This window comes from Cryptotermes secundus, unplaced genomic scaffold (assembly GCF_002891405.2).
Source record: "Cryptotermes secundus unplaced genomic scaffold, Csec_1.0 scaffold128, whole genome shotgun sequence".
In the NCBI taxonomy this organism is placed as follows: Eukaryota; Metazoa; Arthropoda; class Insecta; order Blattodea; family Kalotermitidae; genus Cryptotermes; species Cryptotermes secundus.
The window spans coordinates 608847-628402 of NW_019726222.1; the positions used below are offsets into that span (position 1 = coordinate 608847).

The window sequence follows — 19556 nt, forward strand, 5'->3', positions numbered from 1 at the left end:
CCCCCCCCCCCAAATACACTAAATATCCATACTCACGGATATCAGTCAATCTAAACATACTGACTTAAAAAAATCATGTCAAAGGACAACTTAATTTCCCAGTACTACATACCAACATTCCCCGCAGCAAATGCATGTACGACTACATATAGGCCGGACACGTAAGAACCACGAAGATATTCCAACCATACTGTAGCAATACTAACATACCAACTACATATAATATATAATATGAAAAATCACACAAACATGAACACCATCCTATTGTTTTTCAATATATTCACGTTTTAAACGAGGGAAAATCAGTAAATAGGTTACACATGGATAGAAAACATAGAAACATATGATATTTGAACCTGGGAAAAACATTTATTTCACGACAAACCTCAACCAACATTGATACACTTGTCCCATTGCTGTACCATTGCGTCGAAACCTGCAGCATAGAAGTATTTTTACTGTTGTCTCAGCCACTTCCCCGGGCATTATCTGCGACTTTCAAACGTCCTTGAGAGAATTTCTCGACCCAGTTGTGAACTGCTTTAAGCGACAAACACTTCCCACCGTAAACAGGAAAATTTCTTTATAAATACCCTTTGCTTTGAGTCATTTTCCCTACAGAAATGCACAACAGAACGCTAATCTTCGCTAGTACACTCCTCAAGCATGGTCGCCATTTTGGACAGAGAGACCAGCCTCTGAACGTGCGCGTCTCCTACCAACACTTTTTTTATTTTGAACAAAATATACACTCTCTCTCTCTCTATATATATATATATATACACATACATACATACATACATACAAAAATGGCCTAGGAAATTCCCATCCGGACCTCTGTAGCGCATGTCATGAAGCTGGACTGTGCTGCTACCTAGTGATATGCATGGAAAACCTATCACGCCCAATGCAGCTGTTTTACTTCTATCTGTGATCTATTTAGTACCTCTCCATCGTAAAAAAATAAAAAAATAAAGCTATCCCTGTAACAGACCGTGAGACGTTGAGGGTCCCACATTATCTAGACGATCGGCTCAAAGATGGCGGTAAGGTTGTCAGCCTTACGCGCCGGCCGCGCTTTACTCCCCAGGAAAATTATTTAATTAATTCCTGGTACTCATTTCTGTTAGAGGCTGAGTCGACCCCAGGGCCATAGTGCAGCTGGAAGGATTAGGTCAACTGAAAAAATCTAATTACCTCAATGGGACTTGAACCCGCGACCTTCCGGCTTGTAGCATAGTGCCTCAACCAACTACGCGTGCCCCCGACTCTCCCTCGTATGTTATATATATATACATATTTCATGTATACACATCGTACCTTCGTTGAAATTCTTGTAACTATACGACCAAAATGGGTCTATTTTCATTACATATTCAGCAATATATCACTATATATTTATGTATATATGTACACATTTGAACATGGTCAACTGCACCCGAAACATGTGGCATTCGATATAATAAACTGAATGATCTATTGACATATTCACTTCAGTACACAACAATCAACATGTTAGTGACGGCATAGAAACATGTAAATCCATATACACAACAGGATGCATAGCATAAAAATACATAATGTAAGTCATTAATGCAAATATTAAACAAGAAAATACCCTTAAACTGACCCGTGATGTACGCATGACTACACAACAGAAGGTGACGAAAGTACTCCAGAAAAAATTACACAAATATGTCTGTTATTTAAATAACTGAGAAATCAGTTTCATTAACTGGATGATAATGCATAATTATTAACTTTATGAAGAAGCGATGTGTGCGGAATCACGTAAAAGGCGTTTCTAAAATCAGACGAATAGAATCAATTTGACCTTTTGGACAAAGTAAAGGGAGAGAAGGAGTTAAATGAGTGTATGCACTGCAAGACGGATTAAATAAATCATGGACTTAAATCAGTGCAACAGGACGCTAAAATATAACAAAAGTAAAACAGTAACAAAGTCAAGGAAAGTAAACTTGTAACCGGCCGCGCCATAGCTCAAGCGGTTAGTCGCTGGCTTCCCACCGCGGTTCGATCCCGGGTCTGGTCAAGTGGGACTTGTGGTGGACAAAGTGGCGCTGGGGCAGGTTTTCTCCGAGTACTTCGGTTTCCCCTGCCAATCTTCATTCCACCAATTGCTCCACAATCACCCTCACCTATCACCTGGGGCTGGTACAATAGGCCAGAAGTGGCCGCAGTACAAGGGACTTAGTCCCACCCCACTAGCAATAAAAAAAACTTGTAACCGCTGATTTCGATGCTGGGAAGAATTTAATTCCGAATTTACAAAGTGAGAAACGTGGTCAAGTAAGATAAAGTAAGAAACTTAGGAAAAATTTGTAAGAGCACTTATGGACCTGTAGTTACAAACAGAGTAACTTTTATCTGTTTCTGAAAACAGGGGTAATCGCTGCTTCCTTCACAAGTTAGTAAATGTCTTCCGAGGCAAGCTGAGATTAAAATATAAACCAGAGAACAGGCACAAACATTGCATAACAACTGTTTATAACAAAACTCGGTGTACAATCGGTTCCGAATGATTTCGATGGCCTCAAACGTTTTGTAGCATTTTGAACATTGGAGTTAGAAATATGAGACTGTATTTATTAATGGAAGCAAAGGTTCCATAAATGTTTCGAGAAGGCCTCAGCAATATCACAATAGATTTTTGGAAGTACCATCGATATCAAGATCTATTAAATCAGTATTATCTTTCTTAAATGTTGGCACATCACTCACTTACTCACTCATGGAGCTGAGCCCTTCTTGAGAAGCCGGCAATTGTACAGCTACTCAAGAATTTCCCAGCATTTTATGGAACCCGAAGGTTCATTACCGTGTTCACAAGAGCCCTCCACTGGCCCCTATCCTGAACCAGATCAATCCAATCCATACTATCGAATTCCATCTCTCTAAGATCCGTTTTAATATTGTTCACCCACCTATGCTTTGGTCTTCCCAGTGGTTTCTTTCCTTCTGACTTTCCCACCAATATCCTATATGCATTCCTCTTCTCATTCGTGCTACATGCCCTGCCCACCTCATCCTCCTTGACTTCATTTTGTTATACTTGGAGAATAAATGTTGGTACATACTTCCAAAATAATATCAGTAATAATAATAATAATTTGTTTACGCGGTATTGATAAGGCTAATTAATTTTACATTCATCTGAACTTAAAAATTTAAACCTTCAAGCTGACAGAATATCAGTTACAATAAATTTGCACCAGCCAGTACCAAATCTTGCCTTCTTTGGTTGCCCGAATGACGTCGACATCAATGAAACCTATAGAGCTATACTAGTTACACCAAGGTACTCACAGTGTAGAACAGGGAGAACTGCTGGTCGGTAAGTGCACTGAAGAGCGTCCAGGTTAGTAGTGATTTGCCGCAGCGCTGTTACCGCGCTTCATGCCTCCCCTGATATCACTTCATTGGACCTTGACTAGTCGTACTGGCTACTACATGCAAGAATGACATAGAGTAATCTATAAAACGCAGATAATTCGTACATAACCCCTGAGTCACCTTCCGAAGTGGTATTATACCACTGTATAATGGGTTCGTGTCACGAGGCAAAGCTTTCGGGAGGTACTGGAATGCAAAATGTGGGAAATCGCGTATGTTGTAACAAAGTAGAAGGTAAACGTTCTATATAAAAATATTCAACAGGAAGTTAATATCGGAAATATAATCTCCTTGGTTTGCGCTTTTTATCATGCTCCGGCTACAAATATAGTTCTTAAGATACGATTTGAGAGTTTTAAAAATATAACCATAAAAAGTGCTGAAATTGATCTCTTCGTGCAAATTCAGGTTTCTCTTCATTTGGCGTGTATTTGGGTTAATTACATGCAATTATTCGAGCGTTGTTTGAGGAAGCCGCTTTTTCTACCGGTGCATCAGTTACGGACTGGACTTTCTAACTTTTGTTACAATTAATAATAATCATCATCATCATTCATGGAGCTAAGCTAAGCCCTTCTCGAGAAGCCACCAGTTGTGCAGTTACTGTAGAACTTCCCAGCATTTTATGGAACCCGAAGGTTCATTACCGTGTTCACAAGAGCCATCCACTGGTCCCTATCCTGAGCCAGATCAGTCAAATCCATACCATCCCATCCTATCTCTCTAAGATCCATTTTAATATTGTTGACTCACCTACGCCTTGGTCTTCCCAGTGATCTCTTTCCATCTGGCTTTCCCACCAATATCCTACATGCATTCCTCTTCTATCCTCTTCGTGCTACATTCCCTGCCCAACTTATCCCGCTTGACTTGATCATCCTAATTATACTTGGAGAGGAGTACAAGTTATGAAGCGCCTCATTATGCAGTTTTCTCCAAGCTCCTGTCACTTCATCTCTCTTCGGTCCAAATATTCTCTTCGGCACCGTGTTCTCGAACACCCTCAGTCTATTTGTTACAGTTAATAACCAATTAATTAACTAGCTCACCATGGAGACGTATGAAGCAGCGGAGGTGTGGCTCTTCACATTCTTAGTCTCTTCGCTAGCTGGAGATGAACACTCACTTCCCGCTCAGGCCACTCATCCCCGATACTCATTGGATGTGAGGAGAGTGGAAAGATCCCAGAACCGTGAGTTGATGCGGATATGACAGCGAAGAGACAGTTACCTGCCGTACAGACTGAGCTATTTCAGCTTGAGTAAATTATGAATTCATCAGAAGACTCGCTGGTTTTAAACGCTAATTAACACTAATATAGTAGCTGAAGGTTTATTACTGATAAATCAGTCATCGGACACGGTTCTGCTGAGCTACTTAAATCTAATTCAGATCCTTTCATCTCTTCTTCTGGTCCTTCATCAACCACTTTACAAGAGGTGTCGAAACACTTTCATATTGAAAGGGTTTCTAGTCGAATCTTTTTACAGGTACACTCAACGGAAAGCTTAGCGCAAGTATAGCCTTTCGAAGAACTGGTTTCTCCTTATTCTACGTCATTCTTTCTCATAAATTAGTGATGTTAGCAAATGGACAAGGACATATGAAGTATCGAACGTCCTGGTTGTTATTCGGCATTTCGTCGGTTCGAATCTGCCATTGAAACCGGCTATGAATTTCTGTGTTTTTCCTTATTCTCTCCAGACAAATGCCGGGATAGCACCTCGATTACGACACGGCCTTTCCCTTCAAATATTTTTCAGTTCAACTTTCTACATTCGTCAGCCCATCATTCGATGCCGTTTAGTCTATCTACTGATGACGTCACAATGTAACTACCCGAAAAAATAAAACACTTGAAATGCTGTGGCCACATGTCAGTTCACAAAGGCTCAAGGCAAGCAGATTTCCAACTTTAAATTTGTAACTTATTTTTCATTTCTAATTTGACTCCTATGAGAAGATAATTTGAATCAGATTGCTGATGAATGACTGATTTCCTTAAGAGGCCAGTGAAGATTTTCAATAGTATTCCTTGAATCCTTGAATCGTGTACGCCAGCAACTTTGACCAGTTTACAGCAGACACCAGTTTGCCTACAAAACGCATGTCATGGAGCCGTCGAAGGACATCGAATTTAGTTTTAGATAAATATCGAAAATTTCTCCCACGTTGAGTTGCCTGACTTGTATTTTGCGGAACTTCTCTTCGAAGTCCTGGATCTGTTATTCTGAATTGTTTAGTACGGGTCTGTCCTATCGGGGCATGCGACCCGACGAATGATTTGTTCGGCCCGTGAGAATACCTGTTCATCCACCGGAATATGTGTTAAGGCTTTCCTCCTCTCAGGCGGCGAATCGTGTAGAAAAGTTTTTACGAAAAGTGGGTAGTGCATATTCCGTGTAATTCTCAACATAATTCAAACGATGCCCAACAAATAACAAAGAAAATTATGGAATTTATATGGTTCCATGGTTGTACTCCTATGTAATACCGGTACAATATAGGTAACCTTTAGTAGCTAATTTTACGAACTGTATACTGGACAGAATTAGATTTAAATAAAGTTTTTGAAAGTTTCGGGTCCAATTCTTGTTCATGTGCTTGTGCTTTGTAGATATTATGGCATGCAGACCTGTTGCTAGGCAACGACCTCGAAATAAGCAAGTATACACCAGCTGTTGCTAAGTAATGGCTCCGCAAAGAAGCACATTTTCATGGCAACAAGAGAATACAATAATAATAGAAAGCGGGGTTTTTTCCACGCGGTCCGTACCGAGGCGTTATAAGCAGAACAAGTTAGGAGCCTATTCATAGGCCCGTGTGGAGGCGGGTTCGAATACCTCCACCGTGACCCTACGAGTCGTAGGAGGCGACGAAAAGGGAAAGTCTCAAATTTGAGACAGTAATATATGGTCTCGAGTACCAAGGGTCTCGGACCCGAGAAAGACTGTGCTGGCAAGGACCAGCAGCATATAAAAAAGACAGATACATCCTCTCGTCAGAGAGGGCGCCCAGAAAAAACAAGACCGAAACTGTCAAACAGTAATAAAAATCTGGTCGCAAGCCCCAGATGGGTGCTTTAGGCCAAGACAGACTGGCCGACTGACCGTCGGTAGTAAAATGAGACGCCGACTCAGCCTATTCATAACAGACAGACGTGTCCTCTCGTCAGAGAGGATGTTACATAAGGGCTATCGCCGCAAGGTTTCACTTGCCAAAAAAATCTATGATCGTCAGCCTCAAGGGGCTTGGTGCCAAGATGAACTGATAGGCGGTAAACCGCCAGTCGTGAAGTAACTCTGACTGAGTGAAGAGTTGGTTGGTGGGTTAGTGAATTAGTTAGAGGTCTGCTGTGGTTCATTCGTTGAGCTGTTGCTGTTAGGATCTGGTAGCTGACAGTTTGGGAACCCAGAGGAAGGGGCACGTCCCCCATTGGAAACTGCTACCAAGCAACGGCAATAAAGACGTGACTGTGGGCATGTGTGTGTGTGTGTAACAGTGTACTGTAAAGTGTCATCACACATGGCATCAAACAGTCCAATAAATCCGATCAACAATCCAAAATCCCCCAACAGTCATACTCTAATATCGTGAAAATATGATAACACAAGCCAGATATTTTTATCCGTAAGGGAAAAGTTGTATTCTGTGTGATGCTGGACAGGTGATGGTATGTAAGGTACAATGTGACATCTTTCTCATCTGAAGTTGGAAAGCGCATTTCTCTCAGCTCATCTGTGAGGATGTTGGGATAGTGTCCACCTCCCCTCCCCCTCTTTAATCATTTAACGTTCTTCAAATCCGATTTATTGAGCACAGTTAAATAAGAAACACAGGTGTACCTGTTAATTACACTAAGGGGATATTTTTAAAGAATCTTTCAAAAATTTTATACTTCATTGTATGGTGGGCAGATTCAGTCGAGAGTCAAAGAAACTTGTGTGTGCCGCTTTCTAGCTATATGCTTAATTACATTCACAAACTCTCTCCCTCTAGCTGTATAGCCCTTTGGACCTTGGCCGCCTTTTCAGTTTCTTAATCTCGTACATAGTCAGTAGGGCTCCTTGGACGGGGAATCACCCCGTCACAAGGCCACTACCTATACACAGAACAACACACACAGACATCCATACCTTAAGTGGGATTCAAAACCCATGATCCCAGCATTTGAGCAAGAGAAGACAGTTCATGCCTTAGACCGCAGAGTCACAGTGCTTGGCATGATATCTATATTGTGAATGGAAATATACGTCATGCAGGCATCAATGAAATATGACTTTCCTACTTGAACCCCATCTTTGGAGAAGTCTCCGGAAATACTGTTAATATAGTGTCTCTATAACACCAGGGAGTTTAGACATGTATGTAAATGATGCATAACATAATACTCTTTGTTTATATGCCATTTGAACAGTGACTGATGGATAGTTATGACAAGTGAATTGCACAGTTTCACTACTCCTGTGCTATACCGTTGGCTCATTGTAAACCAGGTTTTACATCGTCACATGCAATGTCTAGCCCGTGGCTATATCCATGAAAGAATTACAAGACCTAGTATAGGCCTACTGCACACAAGTACTTGTCTACATATTAGTAGCTGTTCAAACATCTTTAATGTTATACAAAGAGGTAAACATTACTGTTGACCAACATCAAAGCACAGAGATTGCTGTTTGATATATTTTCTGTTGATTCATTCCCAGCAAGTCTCACTGTCATGACCATGGTATTTTTGACCCGATGCATCAAAATAAGTAATTTATATAAAGAATGATCTCTGAATTTATTGTCGTGACCCAAGATGTGTGTGGGGTGACTGAATTATGTTGGCTGAGTGGTAGTATAATAATTCAGTTGGCCAGCTGAACATGATTCCAACCACAAAGAGCGAATGAACACTCACTATAGAATATAGATTATTTATTGAGCTGTGTATATGTTCCATACAAAACTGGCAGACATAAGTGTAAATATTAATTAATACATTAGGTCTTGATAACTTAAACATACTGTAGCATGTAGAGAACTGTTACTAGTTTACAGCACAGCAGTGATTGAACACACAACAGAGGAACACGTCACGTCTGCAACAGCATACATACATACATACATACATACATACATACATACCGTACATACATACAGATACATTTCATTACTCCAACATTCGTCCATCAACAGGTGAATCCAGAGATATGTGTTGCACAATGCAACTTGAGAAAAAGAGACATTAAACAATAATATATACACAGTACATAAACTACAAAGTACAGATTCTACGAGTAGTATAACAAAATATGAATACAAGTGCTTAAAAAGAAGACAATACAAAAGACTGCAAAAGTTAAACATGACTAAAAAAACTTTTATAATTTGATATAAACTCTTTTTTAGAATAAATGACATGTAAGAAGATAATACCTTAAAGCAGACTTAAAGAATTGCATATCATTTTTAACCTAGATATACTAGGTGGCAATTTATTGAATACTTTAATATCAGAATATGCAATAGCAGGTATGCGTAATTGATTCTTATGTCTTGTATTAATGTCATGAACAGAAGAGTTACTTTGAAGGTAATGCATGTAAAGTAAGGTAAAGGTAAAGTTGTCCCTGTGCTCAGTGAATTAAGCACTATGCCATGAAGGCGTATGTGGGAGTGGATGTATAGATTAATATTTTATTGACCTTGGCACTAGTTGGAGATGAGTGGTCAGCTTCTCCATCCCTGCTGCTTTACCCCCAGGGAAAGACCCCCGGTACCCATTAACTTTGTTAAAGGTCACTTCAGAGAATGCTCACTGTTACTCTTAAGATTTTAATCACAATTTTCCTTACGTTGAAATTCATCAGGATACAATTTGAATTCTGTTTTACACCAAAGTCAACATGTCACTGAGAGGCATGTTTATAACTGCAGCAAGTAGTGGCTGTATCTCGTTCAGTTTCACAATGAATATCCGCACTTGATCAGTCACACCAACCTCTGCAATGCATTCTGCTACAGTTTCAAATTTGTATGTTAAACCAGGCACTAACATTGGAACCTGTAAATAGGCATAGAAACATGACAAGTTGATCATTTCAAACTTCTTTAGTTACAACTCTTATTTTAAAATATTATAAAATCCAAATTATACTTGTCTGGATATTCTTTGCAGAGCAAAATGAGTACTATAGAATTTCCACAGTGACAGATGTTTCTGTTTTCATGCCTGTGACAAAATATCTGTGATGCTCTAGCCAAGCATAGATTTGGATTTCACTAAAGTGAAAAATATTTTAGACAAATGCTTATAGAATTTAATGACATAAATATTCGTAAACATTTCAGAATTTCAGTTCAGAATCAATTAACTTCAGGAAAATATGTATTTTGAAAATATTTAGCTTGTATGAGATTTCAGGTTTTCATGGCTGTGAATATGAAGATTGCTGTATTCTGGAATGTGATGCCAAGTAGACTAGTAGAAGAATTGACTCTTCTATCCTCCAGGCACCAGGTTCCTCTGAAACAGTGGTACTTTTTGACCAGACTACACGGCATCACATCCCGAAAGACAATAATCTTCACACAGAGCCTGCTTTCATTATTTTATAGTTTTTAATAATATTTCAACTAAGTGACAAACTTTTATGGAACACTGTGTGCATATGTTTGTGTATGTGCATGTAATGCCACTAGAGGACAGCCATGTCCATATATCTTAATTCCATACCAAATTACCTTCTGAGTTTTATCAGCCTATTGATTTAATAAACTTCTTAAATTTTTAATTCCCACAGCTACCTCAAAAATAGGAACTCTTTTGGGTTTCTTTCTAAATGTTCTTCTAGCAGTGATTTGTAAATTTATTAAATGTTCAGTATTATTAGTCTTGGCAGCACCTGGATGGACAAGGATAAACCACAAAATAACCTTAGGATATCCCATCATCCAGTCATGATTTATTACCACATGTGCATGTTCAGACTCTTGGGGAAAACCATTTCTTTTACATTTTCATCTCTCACTTTACATCTGCCTTTCTCTTAACCCTTTTGTTCTTCTATGCCATTCCTTCCTTTGTGCTGCAGTCATTTACTGCCCCTGTTATTTGTGTGTGCAATCATTATTCCTCTCCCCCATTTGCCCCATTTGTTTACATTAAGACAGTTTCAGTAATTATTAAAAAAAAAGTTGAGTTGTCCTTGTGATTAATTAAGCACCATAAAAACCAGTGAGGGGGGAGTGCAGGTATAGCTCCACCATTCTTGACCTTGGCACTAGATGGAGGTGAGTGCACAGCTTCATGCCCCAGCCACTTTACCTCTGGGAAAAATGCTAGGAGATTGGGCAGGGCCCAGAGCAGGTCTGAATGCTGTGAAGAAAAAAAAACACTTGCCCCTGTCAGGAATCAAAATATCCTTCAAAGGCTTGTATAATTATAGACGATGCTAAAGTATGTAGATGTGTTATTAAATGAACTGTCTATGCTGTCTGATAGTTAATAACATCTGATATACTGTTCTCTCTGAGCACAGATTATAGGACCATGGTGCTTTCCCCAAGGTCCATGCAAGTAAAAAAAACAATGCATTCATGTTAGACTGACTCTTATTATATATACATTTACATTCTTGTATACAATCTGTAAGAGTAAACAGACCTCTATACTCACCTGAATGAAAGGTTTCTCAATTATATACAACTTATCATCACAATGAAAGGTAATTGTAAGATCTTTGACTGGGTTTGAGGAAGACATATTCTCAAGTGTAATATAAATTTTGAATGTTGGACCCAATCCCAAAACCTGAAACAAAACTGCATTAATATAATATGAACAGCAGAAAGAAGAATGTTCATACCATTCAGAAACATAATATATGAAGATTAAGAATATACCTGATTAATTAATAATTACAATTCATTGATTATATAACTGAATTAAGAATGGCTGATTATGCCAACAAAATATGTTCAATATATAAAATTAGTAACAACCATACCTGTCCAGTTTGATTGACAACCTTTCCAAATCAAAAATTAGTAATGAAAAATAATTATGGCATTTGTGCTTGGGTGAACAAAAATTTACAAATTGCTTATTAAAATTATTCATAATTTTCTGGCTCATTTGAATAACTATATTTTGTGAAACCTAAAATTGTAATGAAGTTATAAGAAAAATGGACGGTCATAGGTTCTCAGATACTCAATATCTTATTTAATAATGAACCTCATTCAGCAAAGTCCTTCTTAAACACAGACAGTCACTTAGCTGCTCAGCATATCTCCCCCCACTTTTATGTAACCTGACATCATTATCATGTTCACAACAGCCTGCCGTCGGACCCTAACTTGAGCCAGTTGGATCTAGTGTACACACACTCACCATACTTCTGTAAGATTAATTTCAATACTGTTCTCCCATTTATGCCCAGATCTTTCGTGTGGTCTGTTCCCTTCAAATTAAAATTTCTACCCATTTCTTGCTTGCCATTTCTGCTATTTGGCTTGTCCATCCCATTCTCCTCAATGTGATCAGCAAAATAATACTGGGTGATGGGTGCTAATAATAGAGCTCATTATTTTGTAATTTCCCCATAGTTCTGCTACTTCTTTTTTCTTGGGTCCAAATATTATCGTCATAACTTTGTTCTTAAACACTTAAAACCTACACTAAGTAATCAAGTTTCATAGTTACATAAAACACAAAACTACAGTTTTTTAAATCTTGTTACAGACTTAAATTTTTCCTCAAGTGTCCTGACTTCAAAACAGATCTTTGAAAACCTCAGAAATAACTCCATTTAGACCTGCTCATGAAATTTTGGTCTCTTATACATTTTTCTTCCATGAAAAACAAAGTTATATAGAACTCTAAATTCAGAAATAACCTACTTTTAGACAGACTGACATCAGTCTATCAGGAATTCAGTTGGTTTCCACATAACTCAAGTAAAATGACGTTACTTTAATAAAATATATATCATATACCTATCTGACTATCCAGTGTCATACTCATGGTAATAGCCTTATCTGAAATTAAAGTTTCTTTTGTATTCACACATAACATCTGAAGCATCTTGTTACAGTTGCAATATGGCAAAAAACTCTTATCCCAGATTTTATGATTGTTCATCCAAAGAAGGGGGCAAGCGGTAGCGTAGTTGGTTGAGGGGCTATGCTACAAGCCGGAAGGTCGCGGGTTCAAGTCCCGACGATGTCATTGGATCTTTTCCAATTTACGTAATACTTTCAGCCGCATTATGGCCCTGGCGTCGACTCAGCCTCTAACAGAAATGAGTACCAGGAATTCATTAAATAATTTTCCTGGGGAGTAAAGCGCGGATGGCATGTAAGACTGACAACCTTACTGCCATCTTTGAGCCGATTGTCTAGAAAATGTGAGACCCTCAACATCTCACAACCCTATGGGCCTTCACAGCCTGTTACAGGAATAACTTTACTTACTTTACTCATCCAAAGAACTGTCTAAACCCCTGTGAATTTACTGCAATGTAATTCAGACTGCAGCATACAGACATACATGTAGCAAGTCTGGCTATTATTATTATTGTGTATATACAAAAATACTATACTTTCGTGAGTATTCCATAATTTGTGAGATATGGCTTACATCAAACAAATGTTTTATTGAAAGCATATAGTATCTGAACAGAAGATGTAATAAATACCTGTGCTGACATTTTGAGAGGCTCTTGAGTATTTGTAGAGAAAGGATTGCTGCAACTCTGCAGAGCATTCACACATGCACGTGCTGTGTTCAGTCTCAGCCGAAACAAATCATGTTGAAATGTTTCATGCATTGCTATAAATGTCCATCAAATAAACATAATTACTGGTATAAATTAGCAAGATTTCTGTTCATGCCTTTGTTGGGTAAAGAAATAATTTCTTCATAAGTGAACACTGTAGTAAACTACTGAAGAAAACAAAATAATTTACTCTTAAGTGGGATAGAATAGAACAACAAGGAGACAACCATTGCCTATTTTAAGTTAATGCATGTGCATTTATCTGGTTAGACTGGGCAGGGGACTCACATCAGCTCCATCAAGATTTAATTCAGGGACATTCCAAAATTGAGTCAGAAATAATATGCTCTGAGTAAACTCATTTAATGGACACTGTAATGCATCACTTTATTAATAAAGCAGATTTTGTGCAGAAGTGGCACACAGCAATCTTCCAGATGCAGGTCCCACATAAAACCAGAAACAGAAATACTAGTTAATATTTTTCATTTCATGCATTCTGTTGTGTTATAATATACAACTTCTTTATTACAACCATCACAACACAACTAATATCAACATCTCTGCCAAAATTAGGCACTGATTTTGATATTAGTTGTGTTGTGATGGTTGTAATAAAGAAGTTGTACAAGTTAATATGTTTATAATTGTTTTCAGAAATTTGATAACAGCAGGAGTCAGCATCAATATACAGTATTTCAAAAACTGCTATACCCATCACAAGTGAAAATAATAATAATAATAATAATAATAGATCATTTCACATGGTTTGTGGCAGCTGATAAACTCAATAATGATAAGCATAATTACATAGACTGTTTGAGCTCTTTTAAGGTGCCTCAAATTAAGAAAGGTTTTATGTCAAAACTAAGGGTAATGGAAAATATCTTCTTTCTGATATTTAATGCCCCAAGTATTCCTTCAGTCTCTTGTCAACTTCTGATTCAAAAGCTCCATGTTAGAGATTAAATATCGTATTAGCCCTAATACAAGGCAGGTTTCTGTTCAAATACTGCTTCATAGAAATGAGTGATCACATTAATTTTGGGTCCTTAGGAATAAATATGAAGAATATGATTATAAGCAGTTTGAATTGATAATCCTGTTCAATTTTTGTGAGAATGCCTAGAATTATATTTACGTTATTAAATTTTGAAGTTATTACTTCTTAATAATATAAAAACAAACTCCGTGGCTTTAGTCCACAAGCAAACTATACCAACCGAGCGGCCACTGCTTATTAGCAAAGTTAGCACCAACTTTCGCGGATAGAGGGTGTCACGTGGTCAGTGCAACGAATCTCCATGGCTGCTAATTTCAGTTTTCTAGACCGGGCTTAATAATATAGTACTTTCTACTTATTTTTACTTACAATCCTCAGAAATAATGACAAATTCAAATTAAAAAAAAAAAACTGATTTTTCTCATTGGAAAAAAAGGGGGTTGCCTTATATTCAGGCTTACAGACTATCTCACAGTCAGTCATAATATTCTAAACATAAAGTAAAGTGTGACAAGAAACATAATTAATTTGTGTCATAATAATTCAAGTTAATTAGAAACAAGCTACAATGTTACAAGATCAGTATGAGTATATAATAGGTTTCAATTCATGTCTTGGTAAGAGAAAAAGTTAGTTCCAGTTATATTATCCGGCACCTTGTCTATCATCTAGACTTACTATTAAAATGTAACATTTCAGAAATTGGTTGTTTCCATCTTCAGTTAGTGAAAACAGAACCAGTTTCTGAAACACTGCATTTTTAGAATAAACTATGATGCACCTTCATTACAAACATTCAGAAACAGCACTTAGCACATTGTAAAGGCTGTAACATGTGACTCAATTATTCAGGATAAATGCTGAAGCAATGGGGAAGTAACTGAAGTCACATATTAAAATATATTTTAGACTTTCTTATTAGCTTTTCATTCTTGTTAAAGTAATTTAGAATTGAATGTTGCATTGTTATTGTTGCTAAGTCACTGAAGTTCAGACACATAATTAACCCTGCTTCATATTCAAGATGTCACTGTCTAAAAACTGGATATCCTGAGTTAGGGTTTTCATTGCTTTCCTCAGTCTCTCTATATATATCTCAGGACAATACATCAAATTATACTGCAGCCACTTGTTTCCACATCCATTCCAGTTAATTATTCATTAACCATGTGACCATTCAATGTTATGCTGTCTGACCTTCTGACAGTATCAATAAATAAAACATAAACTCAGCTTCATATTTTAATATTTTAAGATATTCATATTACATTTAAATTTCAGCAGGTGATCACAGTTGACTCAGTATTCATTTCATAAAAAATGTAATATATAGTGACAAGATTCTGAACACAAAACCAGATAATTTGACTGGTGTACAACAAAAGGATGCTTTTGTTTATATTTTGAGACAACCAATAGTGTGGGTTGGATACAAAAACAAGGCATTGCAGAATTCATGTTTAAAAAAAAAACTGTGCTACATTCACATGTCTATAATACAAATAGAGGATTTGACATAGTTTCACAATTACTAGGTAATTATCCAATAATTCTGAGTGTTATATACCATCATCAGAACTCTTTAGAATACTTGGTGTAGTTTCTTAATTTAGCACATGCAGCACATAAGGGAGAGAAATATAAAATTTGGTTAGAAAATTTCAGGGAAGCTATCATTTGGGAGATGTGGGCATGGATTGCAGGATAATCTTAAAGTCAATCTTGAAGAAATATGAAGTGTCTTTCCCCAGTTTATATACCTCAACAAGGAATGATAATATCTATGCAGATTACTTCACCAGGTTCACTCAGAAAGAGAACACATAGTGTCTGTCAAGATTTTTATTATTTGGCTCCATGAACCCAATTATTTCTATAGATATACCATAGACTATAATTTTACTATGTGTTTTAGCCTTTCAGCCATGATCAGGTTTTATTTAACATTAACCTTCAGCACATATGCTGTTCTTCCCTGTATTGGACAATTTTATTTGGAAATAATTTTCTAGTTGCTGTATATTAAAGTAATGCCTGTGGTCTCTTTGTTAAAATTATTATAATTACAAAATTAAAATGTTAAGTTATAGATGTCAAGCTGGGCGTTTCATGTTTTTAGCTCTATGCTGTTTACGGATGTTGAATAATGTGGCCTTTATTTTGCGTTTTGTTGATCAATGGGGGAGATTGGGTCTTCCTTCCTGTGTGTGATTTTATGCTGTTGTTTCTTTTTCTGTTCTTCTGTATACACCACTATGATCTGCGGGTATGGATATTTCTGTGTTCTCTGTTATATTCTGTTATAGGCCATTTTTGTTGTTCTTTTGCTTGTTTCTTAGGCCTGACCTTGTTGTGTAGGGTGCTGCACCACAACAATGATGATACTAAATATGCGAGTTATAACTCCATGACTTACCAACTGCATTTTCTCTTTCTCTTAAAGTTTGTTCCATAAAAAGTTTTGTTTTCTTTGGTACAAGCATTTTTATTTGCTGTGGGGGTACCATTCCTGTTCCGCTCGACTGGGCAGTAAACTGAGCTGTTCTCTTCAAAATTTTCACTAGCAGATGACCATCTGCAATAAAAATAGTTAAATTTAAAAAATGACTACTAATATAGGTAAAAGCTGTTAAGTACAAGTAAGGACTTGTAACATTCACAACAGGTTCCAAGACAAGAATAGAAATCTGTACTCAGTCTGGGGTACACTTATTTTCCAAAGGTATTCTTTACACTTGTCACTGATTCTGATGTCATTTATCACATGATGACATGATATTATATGAGAAGGACCATTCATCTAAATCTATACATAGCGTACAGATCAACAATGCTAGAGGAGTACCTCCACTCCTCTGTTAGTTTTCATAGCATGATGCTTAATTAAATAAGCATAGGGACAACTCTGCCTTTTAAATGACATTGCATAATTACTGGAATACAAATTTCCAGCTGCCTGTTTTCTATATATATAGAAGACATAAGTTCCTTACTGATTGTGACAAGCACAAGGCTGTGGTCTTCTTGGCCAAATCTTCCAAACAGAAGGGCTGACACTGTGTCAGGTGCTGTAATAGTATCCATCAATTGGCAGCCTGAGTAGAAGTTTACAGTGCCACCAGTAATGGCCACAGCAACAAGAGTGACACCTAGATGATGCAGGGGTACTGGTGTCACTGCTGTTGCGGCACTTGCCAGTTTAAGTTCCCATTGCTTCTTACCCTGGAGAGATTCATTTGGTTATTATGCAAACCAACATACCATACCAGTACTATGTGGGTTACTTCAAAAGTCATGGCAACATAATTTTTCCGAAATTTCGAAAGCTCCGACCAGAATTTCATAATTTGCTGCTGAGAGACAGCAACGTCTGATTTCTAATGATGCTGCTAGATGATGCAGAAGTCCAAGGACAACAAAGCGAGTCCAGCGCAAAAGTCAGTGTGATCATAGCCTTTGTTGAGAATGAATGTTAGCTGGCTGGAACAGCGTTGTTACGTGAGAATAGCAGTGCTTCACAGCAGAAATGCGACTGAATGTCACTCAGAGCTTGTGGAAGCTCTGGGTGATCGTGCTCTACCATACAGTACTGTTGCAAGGTGGATAGAAGCATTCCAACGTGGAAGAGACGCAAGTGCAGACTTGCAACGTAGTGGACGCCCTGTGTCCATATGATGGTATTTGCCGTCTTCCTCATTGCTGGCAGCGAGTACTTGATACACTTGGAGACTACTTTGAAGGTTGCTAGTCGTAATGTAAGAATTCAAATTTAACTCACATTGAATTTTTCGAGGATTAAAGAATGAAAAAAAACAGTCATTCCGTAACATGCATTTTTTCTTGCCTACTATACCTATGCCCCTTCACATCTACCTGATCTGACTAAGCCAATCAGAGGGGTATATTATGCCCTTTCATAAGTATATTTTGAACTTTCTTCACTGTAACATGTTTGCCCCCAAAAAATTAGTTGCCATGACTTTTGAAGTAACCCACGTATATGCCCAATATAAGATTCTTACACTTCATACATGGTGCAGTTGTGTGGCATTTAAGTACAGGAGGCTGTATGGCATTATATTGTGGCATATTGGCTCTATGCAGGAACTGTTGAGCCACAGAGGGCTTAGGGCACACGTGCAATGTGAGAGTTGCGAATTGTATTGGCGCGTTGCTAGGCGACAACTCTGTGAACGCTTGGATTGCACAACAGGAAGTGCGAGTGACATCACATACCCCAATCATCCCATAACTATGCAACGCTCGGTAAACACCCCTCCCCGGTAGGCTGTTATGTCACACAACAGACAAGTCCAGCCGTGACATCCGCTCCCTTTTGAAGATTGTTCATCCTGAACAGCCTAACGGTTCTTCCTCTTGTTTGATGTTAATAATTACGTGACTTAAATGACTTATTTCCATGCACAATTTTTACTATCATCTATAATGTATATCTGTGGTATTCCTGTTTATTGGACACAAGATCATAGTTTTCACTGTCACTATATGTCTAATTCTAATAAAGAAAAATTTTGAAGTCTCTAATGATGGGAAATGCTGCAACAAGAGTTAAGAAATTGACCATGATATATTCAATTTGAAACCAATCAAATTATTATTTGTGCTTTCCAACAATTGTACAGTAACATAAGTTTCTTAACCTTCTTTGTGTAGCCATGGAAGGTTTCATTCATGAGTGCTGTAACAATGCTGCTGTTCTCGGGCAGTACCACCAGTGCAACTGCTTGAGCAGGAAGCTGCACCAGAATGCGAGCCTGGGTCCAGCCTCTACGAACCAGGTATATGCAACCATCACGACATGCTACAGCAACTCGGAATTCAACATCATAAAGTCCTGTTGCTACCAAATGGATGGGAGCTCCAACACATGTAGGATTCCCTTGTCCTCCGAGGTTCATCTGAAATAGCAAAACTATCAACAGATGTACTAGAAATTTGAGGTATGATGTCAGCATACTACACTATGAAGTTGACAGTAACCCTTTGCCACATTTAATGAAGCAGAATGTAGTAAAATTAAATACTGTCGGCTTCCTGTTGAACAGGTACTGGGGGCTATTTCCCAAGGGTAAAGTGGCTGGGGCATGAATCTGACTACTCACCTACATCTAGGGCCGAGGTCAAGAGTGGTGAAGCTATACCACCACTCCCCTATACATCATCATGGCATAGTGCTTAATTAATTAAGCACAGAGGCACCTTTACCTTTACCTGCCATGTTAGTCTTTTACTCTGAAGATGAAAGCAGTTTGTTCCTCTGAAATCTTGATACTGATCTGCTGGAAGATGTTAGCGTCATAATAAAATAATAATAATAATAATAATAATAATAATAATAATAATAA

General features: G+C 37.8%; 3 protein-coding genes across 6 annotated transcripts in view; 1 reads left to right on the top strand and 2 right to left on the bottom strand.

Moving 5' to 3' along the window:
* The window catches only part of LOC111863871 (acyl-CoA-binding protein homolog), a 20805-nt gene extending 16323 nt beyond the window's left edge, over window positions 1-4482 (bottom strand). The window contains exon 1 of one of the 2 annotated variants that reach the window (XM_033751235.1): window positions 4464-4482. In XM_033751235.1, coding sequence (XP_033607126.1) covers window positions 4464-4466 — 3 coding nt within the window. In that variant the 5' untranslated portion in view covers window positions 4467-4482. Of the gene's footprint in view, window positions 1-3327; window positions 3423-4463 lie in introns of those variants that run through there. The other variant, XM_023850642.2, reaches the window with a different exon arrangement.
* LOC111863873 (receptor-type tyrosine-protein phosphatase N2) overlaps window positions 1-18943 on the top strand; it is a 224889-nt gene extending 205946 nt beyond the window's left edge. For all 3 annotated transcript variants that reach the window (XR_002842680.2, XR_002842679.2, XR_002842681.2), the window contains one exon: window positions 18865-18943. The gene's annotated coding sequence lies outside the window, so the exon portion shown is untranslated. The remainder of the gene's footprint in view (window positions 1-18864) is intronic.
* LOC111863870 (Bardet-Biedl syndrome 1 protein homolog) overlaps window positions 9117-19556 on the bottom strand; it is a 13443-nt gene continuing 3003 nt past the window's right edge. The window contains exons 6-11 of the mRNA XM_023850641.2: window positions 18852-19167; window positions 17184-17412; window positions 16607-16765; window positions 13107-13240; window positions 11084-11218; window positions 9117-9469 (exon numbers count right to left, since the gene is read on the bottom strand). Of these exons, the coding sequence (XP_023706409.1) occupies window positions 9296-9469; window positions 11084-11218; window positions 13107-13240; window positions 16607-16765; window positions 17184-17412; window positions 18852-19167 (1147 nt within the window). The 3' untranslated portion in view covers window positions 9117-9295. The remainder of the gene's footprint in view (window positions 9470-11083; window positions 11219-13106; window positions 13241-16606; window positions 16766-17183; window positions 17413-18851; window positions 19168-19556) is intronic.